The sequence below is a fragment of the Dendrobium catenatum genome, unplaced genomic scaffold, assembly GCF_001605985.2.
Source record: "Dendrobium catenatum unplaced genomic scaffold, ASM160598v2 fragScaff_scaffold_1028, whole genome shotgun sequence".
NCBI lineage: Eukaryota > Viridiplantae > Streptophyta > Magnoliopsida > Asparagales > Orchidaceae > Dendrobium > Dendrobium catenatum.
In genome coordinates this window covers 1,359,702-1,379,905 of record NW_021319490.1, presented here as the reverse complement: position 1 = coordinate 1,379,905, position 20,204 = coordinate 1,359,702, and the positions used below count along the sequence as shown (strand labels likewise).

General features: G+C 34.7%; 1 protein-coding gene across 1 annotated transcript in view; it reads left to right on the top strand.

Annotated features, from left to right (window-relative positions):
• Window positions 1–20,204, top strand: part of LOC110113274 (DExH-box ATP-dependent RNA helicase DExH11) — a gene marked incomplete at its 5' end in the record, with an annotated part of 74,109 nt that overhangs the window by 32,239 nt on the left and 21,666 nt on the right. The window contains 2 exon segments of the mRNA XM_028698015.1: window positions 5,976–6,129; window positions 19,220–19,688. Of these exon segments, the coding sequence (XP_028553848.1) occupies window positions 5,976–6,129; window positions 19,220–19,688 (623 nt within the window).

The following is a 20,204-nucleotide window of genomic DNA, read 5'->3' as shown; positions in this document are numbered from 1 at the left end:
GGGGGTTTAATGGATGGGAGCCATATATGGGGCCGGCGGTTTCATTAGAGGAGGGAGGGAGGTTTTAAACTCAAAACCTGAAATTAATTTCAGGATTTTGAATAGAAAGGGTGGGAAATTAATTTGAAAACAATTTGATTTCAAATTTGGGGGAAGGGGAGTTAAGTAGCAATTAATGGGATTAATTCCCACCAAGGGGCCGGCGGCATGCTAAGAGGAAAAGAGAGAGAAATCAAAAGGAAGGGGTTTCCAATTCGAGGTGATGACGTGGAATTAAGTTATGAAGAATCCAATTTATTTGAATTTGAAATTGGAGTTCATCATAACAACTTTCCTAAATTGGATTTCCAAATTAGGAAAGAATTTGAAATTTGAAACTTGCGGAAGGGGGGATTGGATGTGTGGGGAAGATCGCCGGCAAGGTGGCCGGCCGGGGCCGTGGGAGTGGCCGGCGGCGGGCTTCCAAGGGGGCGGCAGCAACAAGGTTTTGGTTGGCTTTTCTTGTGGTGGAGGGGAAAGGGTTGGAGGAAAACACGAACGAGGTGATAAAATAAAATAACCACGAGCCGCGGACTCTTCCAACGACTGGTGGGCCTTCCGATTTGCTCCCCTTGAGCTCTCTCTCTTCTCAAGCTCTCATGCAAGAAGAAGTAGAACAAAACCAAATTTTTTTCATTCAAATATTCATTAGCTATTACAAGAGAAAAGACCCATATATATAGGTCTCAAGCATACAAGAAGAAATAAAGACTAAATTGCCCTCAGGGCCCCAACATGACTCAACTCAACATAAGGGTACAATAGGAAAACATAAAAATAAAATGCATAAACAACTAGAAATATAAGCTCTGAATCGTGGCCATCGATCTGCAATGCTTCCGGCGATACACATGTTTGAACCTTGGATCGATGTCCTCATCATATGAGCTTCATTAAATTTATTCTCTGCATGAAACTTGAACAAATTATTTTGGAAGCCTTTATTCTTTGTCTTTAAAATGCCTTAAAGTAAATTATTAATTGTAAAAATAAAATAAAATGTAGGATTTGCCAATTTTTAATAAAATAAATAAAATCTTAAAAAAAAAATCATTCAAAATAAAAACTCTTACCTTGCCTATCATCAACTTTGAGCTTGATCATCTTCTCCCACTCCCAATCTCAATCTATCTTTCATGCTTCCCGCTCTCTCGTGATAGTTTAGACCTTTCCAAAGCAGGTCAAAAGTTGGTAAAATGGAGAACTTTATAAAGATAAGATAGTTTAGACTTTTTAAAAGTTGGCTACAAGATGTATAATTTTAGCGATTGAATAATTTTTTATTTTTAATCAACATGATTGGAAGATCAACTGAAATTTTTATGTGCTAGGTTTAAGTAACTTTTTCTATAATACAAAAGAATGTTAATAAATGTGGACATAACTTCTAGAGTTTAAGTTGAGTAATTAAAAAAAAAAATTGCCTCTTATAAACTACTAGTAAAAATGCGTGCAGATGGTGCGTGTTAATAAAAATTTTAAAAATAAAAAATGATATCATAAAATTTAAAATTAAGTTAAGACATGGTATATCAATGATATTATCTATCAAAAAAAGAATATATGAAACCATTTTGTGAAACCCAAGCACTACTATATCAACATCCAAACAGGCGATCCCATTCAATTATTTGCATAAACCAAACTGTACAACTTATTAATTGTGGCAAGACAACAAAACATCATAAATGAATTTTGAACTTCTACTGTAATCTATCTGATTAATGTTGGAATTGAGGAGATCAAATGTATTCTCTCCGTTGTACGTGATAGAGAAATCCATTTTCGTCTTTCTTTTCTTCGTATATTTTGGCATAACAATATCTGGAAAGGTCACAAAAAACAAAAGAAAACAAAAAGACATTGATACATTTCTGCTAAAACAAACTTCAATTTTTTGATAAAAGAAGACAAAAACCTGTTGGTGGAAGCACATTATTGACAAATATAAAAATGGCCTTCTTTGCACTCAGTTTGATTCTTTTACGAATGACGTAAACAAACTAGCCTACTATCAGGTCTGCCGGAACCAAATATCTACATATCCAATAAGCAATATTGTTTGGTTAAATTATCCTATTTCAAAGAAAAAAATAATTAGGATGGGTTGGATTTATGGAGATATTAATTCTATCCAAGGGTTCCTCATATATCATCGTAAATCTAACAGTGGGAAAACTAATCCTCATGCAAATTCCATCATGATATCCTAACACAATTTTTTTAATTTCAAATTAGAAACTAACCAATACAATGAGAATAATTATCATAGATACATATTGGAGGCTTTAACCTATTCCAATAGAATTACAAGGATTTTAGCAAGGGAGTTTGACTGATATGAATGGTTTGATGCATCACAAGAAAAAAAAAAAGGAAAAAGCATTGCTAGATTTGAATTTATACATTCCCAAGAGAGGATAAACCTCAATTTTGTGGTATTTGATAAACTGAGTAGAAGCTAACAACATATAACATATTTAAGGACATGCAAATAGAAAATATCTACGGTCTTCTGTTATAGTTGTACAAGATTATGGATAGAACAATCATGCCATTTAACAACTTTTGTTTCCATAAGAATATCTGCATGTTGTACTATGCTACACAACATTTCTACAATTTTGTAAATAATTGATGTGTGAATTAAAATAAAAAACAGTGAAAGGATTTGATTGGTGGAGAAGATTATTCCCAATAAAAATAAACTTTAGTCAGTACAACAAGTACTTCTTCTTGTCAATGTTTGTTATATCACTTCTCTCGACCTTCTCCAAAATTACCTTTAAGAAATAAACATAATTCAGTACAACCACCAAATAATCATGTAGATTAGAAACCATAAACCCTTAGAAAATACAACCAAACAATGCAAGCAACTGCCTCATTAAATAGAAAAGAATCGAGTCAATCATGCCTCATAATCCAATCAACATACTAAAGTAACAGTTGACCACAAATGCAAAATGATGCCTGTTAACAACAAAAAATAGATATAATCACTTATTCACTTTTTAAAATAGATATTTGTTTCCTTCATGGTTTCCAAGATTATTCTGTTCATGTCAAACACAATCAATTAATAAAAATAATAATAAACCTCAAATGAATTATAATGAATGGTGATGGCTTTCAATACATATAATTACTTCTAAAGAAATAGATAGAAGTTTTCTTCTTCTAAACAAAGAATATATCAATAACATCAACAGATGAATGCTAATATATATATATATATAAACCTCACATAGGAATTAACATCAAATATAAATGTCATGACATGTATGTTTAGGACAAATTTTGCACTTATTCATAACCTGGAATTACTATTTAACACTCTGAAATAAAGTCAACACTATTGTCATGCAGATGGTATAGAGCTTTTCACAAGTTCCCAGCACAAATCAAAATTATAATACATAAAATGTTTGGAAAGGGAAAGCAGATAAAAACTATAACCAAATGAAGCCAAAAATTTTAATGAATAACGTAATTTTTCATACAACTTTGGAAGCTGTTTCATTATAGATTTAGCATACTATAGAAGATGAAAAGAAAATAAAAAACATTAGCGATTGATTTCCAAATGTAGGGGAATATTGTTGATGGTTTCCAACTTAAACAAATTTCTATAAAAGATAGAATAAGAAAACATTTCATCGTCCATCACATTGGCCATATCACCCTTGTCTGCATCCTCACCTCTATTAAAAGACATGGCACCTCACAGATGTAAGCACAAAATATAACAAAAAGAAGAAACAATGGGCCTCTTTTTTTATTGTTTATTTCCACAAACCTTGCACGACGACAATAATCAAAATAAGAAAAAAACTAAATGGGTACAGGAGTTGTGGAAAAATTGACATCAACAGCTATTAAAATAATAAGCAGCAAGATTCTGGACACCAATTAGAGTAAACCTTTTTGCAATATTAGGAATTCAATGAGAAAACGTAAATAAAATGGAAATAATCTAAATAATCTAGAAGGGAAAAAGTTTATTGATTCAGTAAGCAACCGTAAACAGATCACAAATTTCAAAAACCTTTCAAAAATGAAGTTGCAGAAGAAAACAAAATAAACTTCATAAATTTCCATTACAATTCGTCTAAAAACCAACTTCGCAATCCTCGGTGCACCAATATTCATCCACCATCACAATAATCCAAAAAAAACTAACAAAATAGCAGAAAAAGAAGTCTAATGCAAAATATCCCCATAATTTTTTTTTAAAAAAAAACCCAGTTACAATTTTTTTATTTAAAAAGCAATATGTGTATGCTATAAACTATAAAAATAATAAACATCAAGTTACATAAATCAGCTTGATTTATTCAGTAGAAGAACGGGAAGCAATTTCCAAGTGGTAATAACAGATGTCGATGTACAGATGAATCCTAGTTTGAAAGGAACAACTCTTGGACGAGATCTTATCGCTACTCGATTACAAATGAGGAAGTAAAGATGTGCAAATATAGACCTTTCCCGCCAGCAAAAATTCGGAGAATGGAGACCAACTTCGAGCTCACGTAAGAGGGAGGACTGTTGGACCATGGCTGTTGTATTCGCACGAAAAGCGCCTCATATGTAGGAAATAGGAATAGTTTTTAATTTTAGAAATCTTTCGGCTACTGAAAATGAAACGCTTTACATAGAACCGGCTGCTGGAAAGTGAAACGCTCCGAAGGGTGAAGTGTTTAAGACTCGACTGAAGAAATCAAAGGGTTAACTGTGAAGTGTTTAAATTTTTTTTTTTAAACAAACCATTCAACTATTTAACCAAGTGAAACTTCTCGAACCCAAATGTAAGGGAATATGAAACATCTAAAATCAATGTTGGAGATTAATTTTAAGTTTATAAATATATGATCAGGATTACTTATGGGAAAAATCACAAGTCACACTTATATAGTAGTGTAGATGTAGTAAAATTGTAAAAGAATATCACAGATAACTATTGTTAATTTGTTTTTAAAACTGTGATTGGAAATGTATGCTATATGGTTTAAGTGTTGGACAACAAATGAAAATGATAATATAGATGTGCTAAAAAGTAGAAGGGATTGAGTGAGAAATGATTATATTAGAGGGATTGTAGAAGTAGCACTATTTGAAAATAAGCTACTTGAAAGTAAACTAGAGGATAGTCAGATGTACCAGTAAGTCAAATTTGTAGAATTATTGCAGTAAGAATTATGAAGCTAAGAGACTAACAAAAAATAACATTTCTAGAAATTATGCAAGAGACTTAACACAATTCTAATAGTAAAAGTGAATGAGATAAGATTCATAAGTCCAACCACAAGGAATCTAGGATAAGGTTATTGATTATGTTTATGTGCTTTGGTTATGTAGCTGCGTAATTGTTAACATCTCTCTATGCTCTTATATAATAGGACCAAGATTTTAAAAAACATTACTTCAACTAAAATTATGATTTTAAATCATGATTTTTTTATCATTCATTTTCATATACATACAAATATACAATTGAATGCAATATAACATGTATACTTTTTTTACTAATTATAGATGCTAGCATGCATGCATGCGAGTCAATGAATGAATGTATGCTTGACAAGCATGCATGCTTGTCTGTCCATGTAAACATGTATTTGTGTGCATTCACTTGTTTATCAATATGCTTATAAGCACATTTAGCTATGTATGGATAATTGTATGTGGACCTGCATGCCTACCTTTCTCTATTTACTTTTTTGCATGCATATGATCATAATCATGGATTCATTATTATCCTTATACCAATGATTTGTGGTCGGACAAGTTTGGTACATATTTTTGCCACTCTTTCTGTATGAATTTATATCTGTATCTGCATATTTGTTTTATTGCATTTCTAAGCACATGAAAACACGTTCTTGTGTGTGTGTATATATATGCATATATGTATGAAATTTCTTTCTGAATATCAGATGTATCAAGGGTGAGCCTGCTATTGAGGAGTACTTTGAGATGGCTGTACAAGCAGAAGCATACAGGGATCATATATCAGAGGCAGTAATGCAGTCGCAGTCCGCACACCATTTTCTTTCACCTGGCAAAGTGGTGGTTGTTAAATCGCAATCTGTGAGTTTTTCCCTCAGAATTACTGTTGCTTGTCGATTATTGTACTTTTACATCTTCGTATCTTTATTGGTGCTATGGGCAATGTTGCAATGCTTAAGTGACATTGACAATCTTTTAACCATTCGCAGATTCAAATATCTATGTTTCTCAACTCATATTAAACGATCTATTAGATGATAATAAGATGCCTAGTTTATTAGGATACAAAACATACCAAATGGAATGTTTTCTTGTTGTAAATTATCTGATGGTTGAATAACAAATTATTAGGAGAAATCAGCGATTGACATGGTAGGTAGTTGACCTACCGCCCAAAATGGAATGATATGGCCTTTGTATGTATTCCAAGGAGCATAACTAACGCTATTTAAATAATATAATGAAATTATCGTTAAAGTTTTTGGACTATGTTTCCAATCTTATTTGCCAGGAGAGGTAGGAATTAGAAAAAAAAAAAATCTTTTATCACTTTCCAAGATTCATCAGGCTTCAAACTAGGCATTGAAAATGAGTGTTCATGTTGTTTTTCTTTTTCTATCGAAGGACTTTTCATTCTATGTTATCATGTTATCTTTAATTTTGTTTTGTGTTTTTAATTTTTTTTTTTTGCAATTCTTTATAATTTCCTCATGTATTACTTATATTATTAGTTGGTTATAAAATTATGCTTTTAGAAAAGAAATTGTGAAAGTGATAGGAAGGAAAGGAAATGGAGGAAGAAATGTCAAATTGTCAACAAGTTGTGATTAGCCACTGACAGTTCTCAATTATTCTTTTTTGTGGGTCGTGTAACATATGTATTCATTAGTTAGACAAAAAATAATGAATTGTGTTTTTTAAACTACTTTTTAATTCCTTAAGTAATTTACATAGCATAACATAAATGATAACTCCTATTTTGTAATTTATGATTAAGTCCTACAGTTTGCATGAATATCCTCTACTTCATAATCAAGGTAGGGGTGTGTGGATGTGCGGTCATGCTCTTCTCTCTCCTAGCTAGAAAGTTATTTAAATATGAAATATGGGACATTGATATATGCGTCCATAATCCAATGATTGCTTAGATAGATCATCTTCTTCCTTCCAAATTTCCTATTTTGCATGATGCATTTCTTCCTTTAGTTGTCTTTCTCTATCATCTTTAATTCCTCATTATATCTTATGATCTTCCTGAAACCTTTACCTTCTATTTTAAATGTACTAAGATTTTAATCTTTTTAATTTTTTGTTACATGTCTAACGCCCTTATAACAATTATCATATGAAACATTAAATCTAGTGCATCTCTTTGATGTAGGACAAACCTGAATGTTAGTTGAACTATAATTATGTTTCTTTTCTTTGTTTATATTTAGTCTTTATTTTAGTTACAATGGGAAATATTGTTATTTGTCAATTTAGTCCAATTACTTCTCTAATATGTTTCAAAATTGTCCCATGTTAGATTATTTTGGATCAAAATTGAGTAGTCAAGATACTATTTTGGATTAAATGGATCAGATTTGTTGAGTAAATGTTCTAAATCGAACTCATAAGACAATATAAGATTTAAACGCCCTTCTATAAGTAGTCCATGAACCATTTTAACCTTTCTGTCAAACTTTTTTTATGTGTCTTTCTTTCATGTGGTATGAGAGATCAACTTTATCCCCATAATTGTCATCGATAACACAACAAGATTATGATTTACATCATAATGAACATCATTTTCAAGGCATCAATGAGACTCTTAATGGAATGCAGTTCCAATTTTCTATTAGTAAACTGTCAACCCCCACATGAATGGAATCTTTTTCAAAAAACTGAAAAAAAAAGAATGTCTAAAGCTTGAATTTTATCATACATTCAAGGAATTTTCATTGTGCCTTCCAGACCATGTTTGGAATCTATGCAATTCTAGGGAAAATTATAATTACATTAATTTGAAAGTTTAGAAAACATTCCCTAAGAATTCATACCCAATTTCCATGTTGTCAGAACCTGCTAGATTTCCTTCTCTATGCCACTCTGTGGGATGAGTTTTTCCTTTGTTTTCCCTTCTATTTTCTCTTTTCCTTGCTATATCTCATGAGCATTAATTCCCTATTTTCATCTACTTTTGTGGCCAACTGTTGGACCCTTTGTTAGTGTTGTAATTGCTTGCTAATAATCTAAAACTGCATATTGTTGTCACATGATCCTTTTTGTGCCTAGCAGATCTTCCTTTTTTGGGGCATTTTTCAACACTTCCCTCAAATTAGTTAGTGGAGATATATCATTTCCAATTTTTTAATGTAGGATTGCAAAGTCCTTTGATGAATAGATCATGAAATGACTTGTTGTTGAGGCATATGGAGTGTGAGTCAATGCACTCGTTATTATTATTTTTTTTTTCATTTTTATGAAGTGTCTATTCCACGTCCATGTGTTTGATTCATCCATGTTTGATTTTTAGCCACAGAAGTTGATGTGCTTCTTCAGCAACTACTCTAAATATAGGTGTTTTTGTAGTTGTTGTTGTATGTCTTTGACATGGGTGACACGTGTCGGATGTATCATGTCCAATATTTGTCATACACTGCATGCTTCTTTGAGGAAAGTGTCCATGCATCATAGATGTGAACCCTCATCTCTTGAATCCTGATTTCTTAAAATGATATTATTATTAAATTACTAATCTTTAGATTTGACAATTAAATTCCTGCTTAATTATATGAGTTATCGATTTATTTTATCTAAACTATATGATTTAGAATTTTTGTCATCTTTCTTTTTTAATTATGTATTTCTTCCATTTAAATATATCAATTTGTATTTAATGCATTCCCCTATATTATTACTTATTCATTTAAATTTAATATTTAATTTAATGTTTAATAATCTTTTTTTATTTCATTCAAATTTCTTTACTTTGCTCTTTTTTAATTTTTTATTTAAATTACAACATTGTATATTTTTTTTTCTTAATTATTTCTATAATATTAAGACATGCTCTTTGCATCAAAATTAGTTTCAATTAAAACTCACATTTTTAAATTATATTCCTAATTAAACAATTAAATTATTTTCATTTAGACAAAGTTGTATTTGGTACTATTTTAAATTTTGAATATGCAAATTTTATGTTGATTTGCTTTTCTTCTTTTCATGCAAAATATCCTTACTAAATTTTTGTAAGTCATTAAAACTTAAACCTATGGTTTCTTAATAAAATCTAGATTTTGAGAGTAATCAAAACCCCTGTCTTGTTTGACTCGTGCGGTATCCATCAATCAATTGCTCGCTCGATTTCTTTGAGGGTCAAATGCCTTTATCTTCTCTCGCAACCACAAGTAGGTTCACTTGAGCCCCTTCTCTAAAGAGGGCACCTTTTTTTTGTTCTTCCTCTCTTGCTAATGCTCGCCCGTCCAATATTTTCTCATATTTTGTCTCGTTCTCAAGCTCTCTCTCTCTCTCTCCATTGCTTACTTTCCCTCAACAACTTGCTCTCTCTCCGCCTCACTCTCTATCTCTCACTTCAGTCCCTCGCAACCATGCTTTCTCTATGTTTCTTTGCTCGATTCCTCTTCTTCTTTATTTCACTATACCAATGTTTAAAATTGCGTATTCGGGTATTGAGGCGTTTTTCATTCGTGAGGCGAGGCGTAAGCCTTAAGACGTTTTGAGGCGTAAGCCTCAAAATCAAAAGATTGCGTTAACATAAAATGATAAATTTTTTATATACTAATGAGTGAATAATATAAAACATAAAAAAACATAAGATATGAAGTGAAATCAAAATATCTCAATAATAAGACAACATGAAATATAGTTCAACTCAAAATTCTATCTTTCCCAAATCCCAGTATTCTTTTCATTAACATATAACTCCAATTTCCAAAAATAAATAGCAATGACATATCACATAAGAACTCATAAGTCATCAGCACTGTCATCACTAAGGGGTTTCTTCATTTGAATCATCATTATGGTGAACTGCTCTCTCCCCTTACTCCTCTCCTATAGAGTCCAATGTCGGACATTTACTTCAAGATTTATGTAAGTGTTAATATATATATATAGCGTGAGGCGTAAGCCTCATGCTAGTGAGGCGAGGCGGGCCTCAACCAAGTTGAGGAGCAAGTCTCATAAAAAAAACTCAAGGCGTAAGCATCGAGGCGCTTTTTACTAGAATTGCGCAAAGGCGGGCCTCGAGGCGAGCCTCATATTGCGCAATTTTAAACCATGCACTATACAACTGATGAGGAGTCGGTTTGCTGGAACCAATTAGTGCCGGGTTATCTCTTTTTATTTAATAATGGTATTTTATAGTCTTCCCAACTTATGTGTATTTCATCATTGAAATTTACATAATTTAATGAAATTTTGAGTCTTTACATAAACCATTTGATGTCGAAATATATAGATAGATAGATAGAGAGAGAGAGATTAATAACTTATTATTAATAAAGCAACTGACATATTGCCTGTTTAGTTGAGTGCAAAGTTCCTGTAAAGAATTTGCACACAGAATTAATTTTATAGCGTTTGATTGAAGTTAGCTAGTTCCTTCAAAAATCTTAAGTAAATGCACCCCAATTGACCACATTTATCTTACATGCATTTACTTTTAGATAGCATTCCAGTTACACAAAACCAACAGCCTACAGGTTTGTCGAGTTTAATATATCTCTCAATAAAGTCAAAATTAAAATCAAATGAATTTTAAGTATAGAATGATGTAATATTTTTACACATCAATGGATGAGTTCTTTTCGACTCTAGATCACCTCTTCAAGAATAGAGAAGCGTTGAGACAGTAAGACTGAATATTTTGAAGCATGAGATTTTTGCAAGGGTGAAGCTTATGATTCTTTTTTGCTTCACCTAAATTACTCGAGCCCATACATATGCAAGCTATTATAGAGGGCTAATGAGGATGATTGGTGGCTAAAATGAGAGGAAAAATATCTCTTTCGCTTCCCTCTGTTAATGTTCAAACCAGGGTTTGGGTCAATTCTTCTACTTCCCAAGGATCAACAAGATAACCTATATGACTGGTTCCAAATACAAGCATACTGATCCTATAGTCTAAGTTTGTAAGATGAGTCTGTTGAAGGTTTCATCCTAATATCATTTAGGATGCTCTCATATATGAATTATGTTTTAGCACATTTTACTATTTAATGCACTTTTGTTTGACTATTCAATTGTAATAAGGATAAACTTAGGTTCCAATTGCTTAATGCTCGCTTCTGATTCCAAGCCAATAGAAGCTTCCTATGGGTTTGCTTTTGGTTAGCAAGCACCTTCACAGGGATTAAAAGATAAGTTTTTATAACACTTCTGGTTTATAGAATTTTATTTGTCATTGAAATCCACAAGCCACATTTTCTATTCAATTGTAACCGTAGAATTATAACTGGGATAAGCTTGCCTGAGTTTATGGACCATATTAGACATGTGAAGTTGGTGATGAGCTTGGCCAGAATGTGCCTAGTTGTTATAAGGGTTAGTTTGATCAAAACAGAAAGTTCAAATAACTAACTTTCAATGGCATCTTCGGCTTGGTCAGACAGAAATTTTGGATTTGGAAAGGGAGCATGGTTGAGCTTATGAAGAACAATTTTCACAAAAAAATAATCTTGAAAAAATAAGGGAAATCATAAGGGCTTGTAAAGAAAAATTAAACTTAGCAGAACCTAATATGATCATATATTTCATTGGATAATCATCAAAGCTTGAGAGTGATTTTTAAGAAATCATGGACGTTATTTGCTTGCCATGTTCTTCAATGCAAGCATGTACTTCAACAGATATTCCTTTTTGATGGTGACTTTGAACCCTTTTGAATCCAATTAAAGAAGCTTATTGCATTACACAAGGTGATTAGGCCATAAATACTTGAGCACTTACACTTATCAAAACAGCTTGAGCATCACCACAGTTTTGTGTGATGTTAGCTTTGGACAACTTGGTGCAGCCAACTGTCTCAAAAGGTTGAGCGGATGTATAATATATATAGATTTTATAAGCTACGCGTGACACAACCACCATGACATCCAATATAACTTGTTCATTGGAATGCTAACTCGGAAATGCTCACAAGCATATCCATCCACTATTACCTGTAATCCCAGTTTGGTGCCTCTTAGTGTTACCAAGTATCCCAATTTTTTTACTAAAGAATAATGCACAATCAGGGCTTAACGGGCAGCTCACAGACACAACACCCATGACTTCCGAATGTGGCTTTGCCATACTGATAAGCCAGTGGGTCCTATCGGGGCACTTGAGGAGGCGGAGCAAGTAAAGAGGGCCAACATAGGAAACAACCAAGTGGGCTACAGCATGGGGAAGCCAAATATGGGGAAACACCAAGTGGGCGGTAGCATGAGGAAGCCAAATGTGGTGCCCAAGTCAACATTAATTACCTACCAAAGGAGGGTAAAACTTAGGAGGGAGCAGTGCTATGAAAGAGGGGGGGGGGGGGGCGTGTCGGGGGGGGGGGGGACTATTGCTTTCCATAGTAGGTTTGAATGAGATTCTTGTGTGGGAGAGCTGATCTATTCTCGAAGAGTAAATTAAAGTTATCTTTCTTTTTGTTGTTGAGTTGTAGTATTGTTGTTCTCTGTTTCTAAGGATTTTCTCATTGTTTTCTTGTATCGGTGCATTGTGGAACTATTGCTTTCCAGAGTAGGTTTGGGGGGGGGGGGACTATTGCTTTCCATAGTAGGTTTGAAGGAGATTCTTGTGTGGGAGAGTTGATCTACCTCTCGAAGAGTAAATTAAAGTTATCTTTCTTTTCGTTGTTGAGTTGTAGTGTTGTTGTTCTCTGTTTCTAAGGATTGTCTCATTGTTTTCTTGTATCAGTGCATTGTATTTGCTGTCTTCTTTGATTTTAGGGTGTTGAATTACTGTTTACCATCTTTTGGTGTTGTTTTAGTGAAAGATCTTCTATTTTTTGTGTTCAAGTCATATCAAATTGGTATCAAAGCGTGATTTGGGACCTATGGCGATGAAGAAAGTTGATTCTTTGGAAGAGCGTCTTAAAGGAGAAGTTTACCAACTCAAATCGGCATTTGAAGATAGAACTTTATGAATGGAGGAAAAGTTTTCCAACTTAGAAGGGATGATGAAGAAGGCGTTGGATCTTCAAGTTCAGCCGACAACATCAGAGGAAAGAGTGTTGATAGGAGGAAATGCAAATTTCGGCAACCGGGAGGATGATCATGATGTCGAGATCTATGGGAAGAGGAAAGGAGGCAATCTTTTGAACCATCGCCTAGGAGAGGAATTGTGGGAGGTTATGGCATGTGGAGGTATGGGGATGAAGAATTCAGGAGGGCTGAAGTTGATGAAAGGGAACTATATGAGAGGGTACATGGGAGAGATTATCATAACCTTTACATGGGGGGAGCCAAAGAAGGAAGAGGGAATTGGGGAGACCCGTGGGTAAGGAAGCTAAATTTTCCTATGTTCGAAAGGGAAGATGCACATGGGTGAATATATAAGATGGTGAGATATTTTGCAGTGAACGAGCTAACAGATGAAGAGAGGCTCACGACAGTCGCTCTATGTTTGGAAGGAAAAGCTTTGATGTGGTATCAATGGAGGGACATAAGGGCTTCGATCAAATCATGGGGGTTCAAGGATTGTTTATTAGAACATTTTCGAACCAGTCTGGAAGGAGACTTCTATGAGTAGTTCTTCGCTCTTGTGTAGGAAGGGACCATGATGGAGTATCGGGAGAAGCTCGAGTTCCTTTCTAGTCATGTGGGAAGGCTGTTAGAAATGGTGTTAGAGAGAAACTTCATGAAGGGGTTGTGACAAGAGATTAGAGATGCAGTGAGGGTGTTGAGACCGAGAGGGCTAGGGGAGACTATGGAGCTAGCCCAACTGGTGGAAGATAAGTGGCCTATGGAGAAGGGAAGTTAAAGCAGTCGGCCATGAGCTACATACCGAACGACGACCACTTTTCTGGCACCAAAAGAGCCATCTGTACCAACCCAGAAAGAACCACCTAAAGATCGAGGAATTAGAGCATGATCGGGAGAAAATTTCAAGCGTTTGATTGAAACAAAGTTGCAGGAAAAGTGGTCAAAGAGATTGTGTTTTATGTGTGATGATAAGTTTACCCCATGGCATAGGTGTAAGGACCAGACACTTCAGGTGCTCTCCGTATGTGATGACAATGAAGCTAAAGGGGAGGGTGAAGGAGAGGAAGTGGTCTACACCTGGACGTAGCTGAGGTTTCATTGAACTCAATGGTGGGGCTAACTCTAAACCACACCATGAAAGTAAGAAAGAATATAGAGAGAAAGGCTGTGGTAGTGCTGATAGATAGTGGGGCAACCCACAGGGGCTACACTAGTAGACACGGGATGTTATGAGGTGATGATGGGAACATGGAAGATGGAAAGGAGTACGAGCATCTATAGGGGCTACTACTAACACTATAGGGGGTACATGTAAGTGAGGATTTTCTTCCATTGGGGTTAGGAAGCACTTATGTGATATTGGGGATGAGATGACTGCAGACTTTGGGGAAACTAGGATAAATTGGAGGGCCTTGACAATTGAAATCCAAGTGGAAGGTGGAAGATGATCATTAGGGGGGATTCTAGTTTGTTCAGGACCATGATATCTCTCAAGATCATGGTGAAAGCTATATAAGGCTCGGGAGGAGGATACTTAGTGGAGCTTTAGAGCATGGAAGGGATTTAGGAGAACGAAGTAAAGGAGGTACCATTGCTAGTCCAGCCACTACTGCACTAGTTCGGAGATATATTTTAAGCCTCTCATGGATTACCACCCTCAAGGGAGTAAGAGCATGCCATTATCATGAGGGACTGAGCTACACCCATCAATGTAAGACCTTATTGACACCCTCAAATTCAGAAGGATGGGATAAAAAAGCTGATTCGAGAGATGTTGGAAGCAATGATCATCCGGCCAAGCATGAGTCTATTCTCGAGCCCGATACTATTGGTGAAGAAGAAAGATGAGAGCTGAAGATTTTGTGTGGTTTATCGGGCCCTGAATAATGAAATCGTTCTGGATAAGTTTCTTATTCATGTGATGGATGAGCTATTGGACGAGTTGTATGGAGCAGTGACCTTTACCAAGATTATTTGAAGTTGGGCTACCATCAGACCAGGATGAGAGCATAAGATGTGCACAAGATTGCTTTTCGGACACATGAGGGACATTACGAGTTCTTAGTGATGCCTTTCGGCCTCATCGATGCTCTAGCCACCTTCCAGTTTCTTATGAATAAGATTTTCCAGCCGTACCTCTTTTGGTTCTTGTTGGTATTTTTTGATGATATTGTGATTTACAGCAAGACATACGAGGAGCACTTGGATAATCTAAAGATCATTTTGGCAACTTTGAGGGAACACCAACTATTCACCAACATGAAAAAAAATGCTCTTTTGCACAATCCAAAGTGGAGTATTTAGGACATGTTGTGTCTCAAGAATGGATGCCAGCTGATCAAAGCAAGATTGAGGCGATGCTGAGGTGACCTATACCTAAGACGCTGAAAGAACTTAGAGGCTTTTTGGGCCTCACAAGGTATTACAGGAAGTTTATAAAGGGGTACAGCTCGATTGCCGAACCACTAACAGAACAGTTAAAGAAGAATAGCTTTCAATTGAGGGGGGGGGGAGCATTGACCAGAGCCTTCAAGTAGTTGAAAAAAACCATGACTACTGTTTCAGTGCTAGCAATACCAGATTTCAGTCAGACTTTTATAGTGGAGATGGATGCCTCAAGCTATGGACTTGGAGTGGTACTCATGCAAAATCAAAGGCCAGTGGCATACTTCAGTCGAGTACTGACTGCCAGGGCAAGGCTCAAATCAATTTATGAGAGGGAGCTGATGGCGAATGTTCTAGCCATACAGAAACGACGTTCGTACTTGTTGGGACGACATTTCATAGTCAGGACTGATCAGATGAGCTTGAAGTTTCTGCTAGAGCAGAGGATGGTGACAGAAGAGCATCAGCGATGAATCTCCAAGCTATTGGTATGACATTGAGATATAGTACCAACCTGGACTAGATGACAGGGCAGCCGATGCTTTATCACAACACTTGAAGACTCTTAGTGGTGTCAAAATTGGGTCATGGGTCGGGTTCGGGTCTAACCCAACATCAACCCGCTACTATTTGACCCGACCCGAAACCAACCCGGTTTTGCAAACAACCTGCGACAGACAGAAGCAGAACAACGCCTGGAGCGGACCAAGAGGATTGGGAAAGTTTGTTTTTCTATTTTGAGCGAACGGTCGCATTCGGGGATAAGATTTACCAACTCCTTTTCATTCCTATCGCTAAAGAAGTGGAGAGTTGGAAGAAACGACGGTGAATGAGAAGAACAACAAGGAGAAATGAGGAAGAAGGTTTGTTGATTTCTTCCTTTTCATTTATGTATAAATCTTCCTGTTTTTCTTCCAATTAAAGCAAGTGATATTTTTTATAAGGGAAAAGGAAGAGATTGAAAGAGAGAAGGGATTTTGGGAGAGAAAGAAGAAAGATTTTGGATTTTTGGAAAATCCTCATTTGTAAGTAAATTTGTATCGTAAAGTTTTTTATTAAAATTTTGTTATCAGCTTATATTTACATGAAAATTTATATTGTATATGTTTAGAGATTTTAGAAAGGAATAAATCGAAAGTTATAGGTGTTCGATTCAACAAGGAAGAAAAATTCGAGGTTTGAGGTAAGAAATAATTAAATAAATGTTTATGTAAAATTTATGTAAGATAAATGTAGAAAATTTACATGATTGCATATTTTTTTAGGTTGTACCAAGGATCGAGAATTTGAAAGAATAAAAGTGGGTATTTATATAATTTCTCTTTATTCTATTTTATTTTCATTTGAAACGAATATTTTATATAATCATTTCCCTATTTATAATTCATTTTGGAAACTATCATATTATGAATAAGAAAATGCATATAAAAGTATACGAATATGTGAAAGAAAATACATATAAAGAGAATACATATAAAGGAAATAGAAAGTAAATTTAGAAAGTTTTTAGAGATATATATATATATATATATATACAAGAAGTACATATGAATGAATGAAAAAAAATAAATGAAAAAGGAAAAGGATATACATGCAATTTATAGGAGTTCACCCCCTTATAGTAATGGTTGGAGAAGCAACGTACTCGTGCCGTTAAAAAGTAGATGAAAATGTAACTTATTATACATTTATTTGTACATTTAGACGGTGCTCCTGTACAAATAAAATTGGATATGGAAATGAATATGTAAATGAATTAAATGTTAAATTTATTAAAAGAAATGTTAAGTGGAAATGAACAAATATGATAGAATATGAAAGGACTTATGTGAAATTATAAGATCTATTATACATGAAAGAAGATGTATGTATATTGATTATGTAATATGAAAGAAGTATAAGAAATATGTATATTATGATATGCCTGATTTATTTTTATATTTTTAAATAATGATTACCCACTGAGTTTACATTGTAAACTCAACCCATCAAATTAATATTTCAAGTACGTATCCAAAAAAAATAAAAATCTCTAATAGAGGAGAGGAATACGTCTACAAAAGACGACGTGCAAATGCAAACATGTAATCTATGGTTTGTGATATGTTAAGTATATGAAAAGATTTTATGAATAGTTTTATGTCAATTATTTTTTTGTAATTAGTAGCTATTCAGGAAGTTTTATGTTAATTTGTTTATGATATGAATTGAATTGTTACTACCGTCCGACTTTTTATTCCCGCCTTGTTAAGTCGAGTTCCTGGGTTGGGTCGTGGCAAAAAAGTGGTTTTGAAGCTCTGACCATATTGACAAAAGATTGTAGCAAGAAGAGAATGAAAAACTTTCTCCCCACTATTTTTGACCCTACGAAATATTGAAACGCATCGGCACAGTAGCTTACCTTTTAGACTTGCCATCCAACTCAGTTATTCACTCAATATTTCATGTATCACAGCTACGACGAGCAATTGGAGAACACAAGCTATCCTTAACATTATAGACTACATTGACAGATGACATGGAGGTGATTTTGGAGCCAATGGAAGTAGTAGAGGTGCATCAGGGCGAGACCGGGGCGAAGGAGGCACTAATTAGGTGGAAGAATTTGCCTGAATATGAAGCCACATGGGAGCACTATCACACAATCAGGAAGCAATTTCCTTCCTTCCACCTTGAGGACTAGGTGTCTTTTTGGGAAGGGAGTAATGATAAACCAGTGGGGCCCACCAAGGCACTTGGGGAGCCGGAGAAAGTAAAGAGGGGCAGCATAGGGAAAAACCAAGTGGGTTGCCACATGGGGAAGCCAAATGTGGAGCCCAAATCAACATTTATTACCTATCAAAGGAGGGGAAAACTTAGGAGGGAGTAATGCTATAAAAAGGGGGTTGGGGTGGGGATGTTGAAGGGGTTTTTTTTCGTAGAGCAGTTTGAAGAAAGAGGTTATTGTACGGGGAGAGCTGATCTACCTCTCGAAGAGTAGATAAAGTTATTTTTCTTTCCGGTGTTGAGTTGTAGTGTTGTTGTTCTCTGTTTTAAGGATTGTCTTATTGTTTTCATGTACCGGTGCATTGTATTTGCTGTTATCTTTGATTTAAGGGTGTTGAATTAGTGTTTCCCATCTTTGGGTGTTGTTTTAGTGAAAAATCTTCTATTTCTGGATTCAAGTCATATCACATACCTAGCCTCTGCACAAAGAAGGATGTTGGCTTTGGGATGTTCAAAAGTATATGACTCACATGCAAAATTTATGTGTATATAAGGATGGAATGGTGTTCGGTGGCCGCAACGAGTGACATAATTGATATAGATATTTAAAGACGATAAGACTGGAGCAGTAAGTGGACGTATATGTTACATGAAGGGAAGTTTTTGGAGCCATTCAGTCTTTTCAAAATTAATGAGCCAATTATAGTTTTGCAAAATCGCAGATATGTTTCTTTTTCCTCTTAGATTGATATCCTAATGTCATGTGTTTTTTTTTTTAAATCTTTGAATGAAAACTAGTTTCCTAAAAAAACTTCTTGTTAGCTGCTTATTGGTTCATTTCTTACAAGGCTTTTTGTTTAAAAAAAATGGAATGGCAGGATGATGATCATTTACTTGGTGTAATCATTAAAACACCATCTTCTACGCATAAAAAGTATGTTGTTCTAGTGCTGACAACTGATATGGCCTCATCTGTGCAATCTCCGTCAGCCCCCATGAATAAGTTGAAAGAGAAAGAAAATAGCAACACACCACAAGGTTATTTCATTCAACCTAAAGGAAAGAGGGGAATGGATGAAGAGTATTTTACATCAGTTAGTTCCCGAAAAGGAACTGGTGCTATAAATATAAAGTTTCCTTACCGTGGTAATGCAGCTGGGATGAACTATGAAGTCAGAGAAATAGAAAGTAAAGAGTTCATGGGTTTTTGCCATCCTAAAATTAAGATTGATCAAATATCGATTCTTGAGAATCCTAATAATGCAGTTTACTCTAAAACTGTTCAACAGCTCTTAGAACACAGGCTTGATGGAACTAAATATCCCCCTCTTCTTGATCCTGTGAAAGGTATGACATTTGAACTAAATAAAAGAATTATTTTCTGTAGAATGCCACAGATTTTCTGTCTCTTATACTGATTTTGTAAATATTTTCTTTTCACGGTTCATCTGACAGAATATGACTGTCACTTGTGTAGAACAAGAATAGATCTATGCTTTGATATATTGCATCCCTTTGTTGTTTTACTGTTAGAAGCACGACATACGGTTCCTACTAGCAGATGATCTATAAATCTGTTGCATACTGTTTTCTTATTTTGAACAGCGAGTTCATTTTATTTGATAAAAAATCCTTGTGATTTGCTTTATTTTGTTCAGTGTTTGAATGGACTTAGCACAAGTAGAAAATTAGTTTTCTTGATATGCTAGTATTTCAAAAGTAAATGTGTATATATTAAAATGATCTGTTTTTATAATCAGCTTGGCTCTGTTTGGATTGTACTCATCGTTGATCGTTTGCCTATCCATTGACCAACTCACGCACGATCCCACGACATTTTCACATTCTGAAAGCAACCGCTCC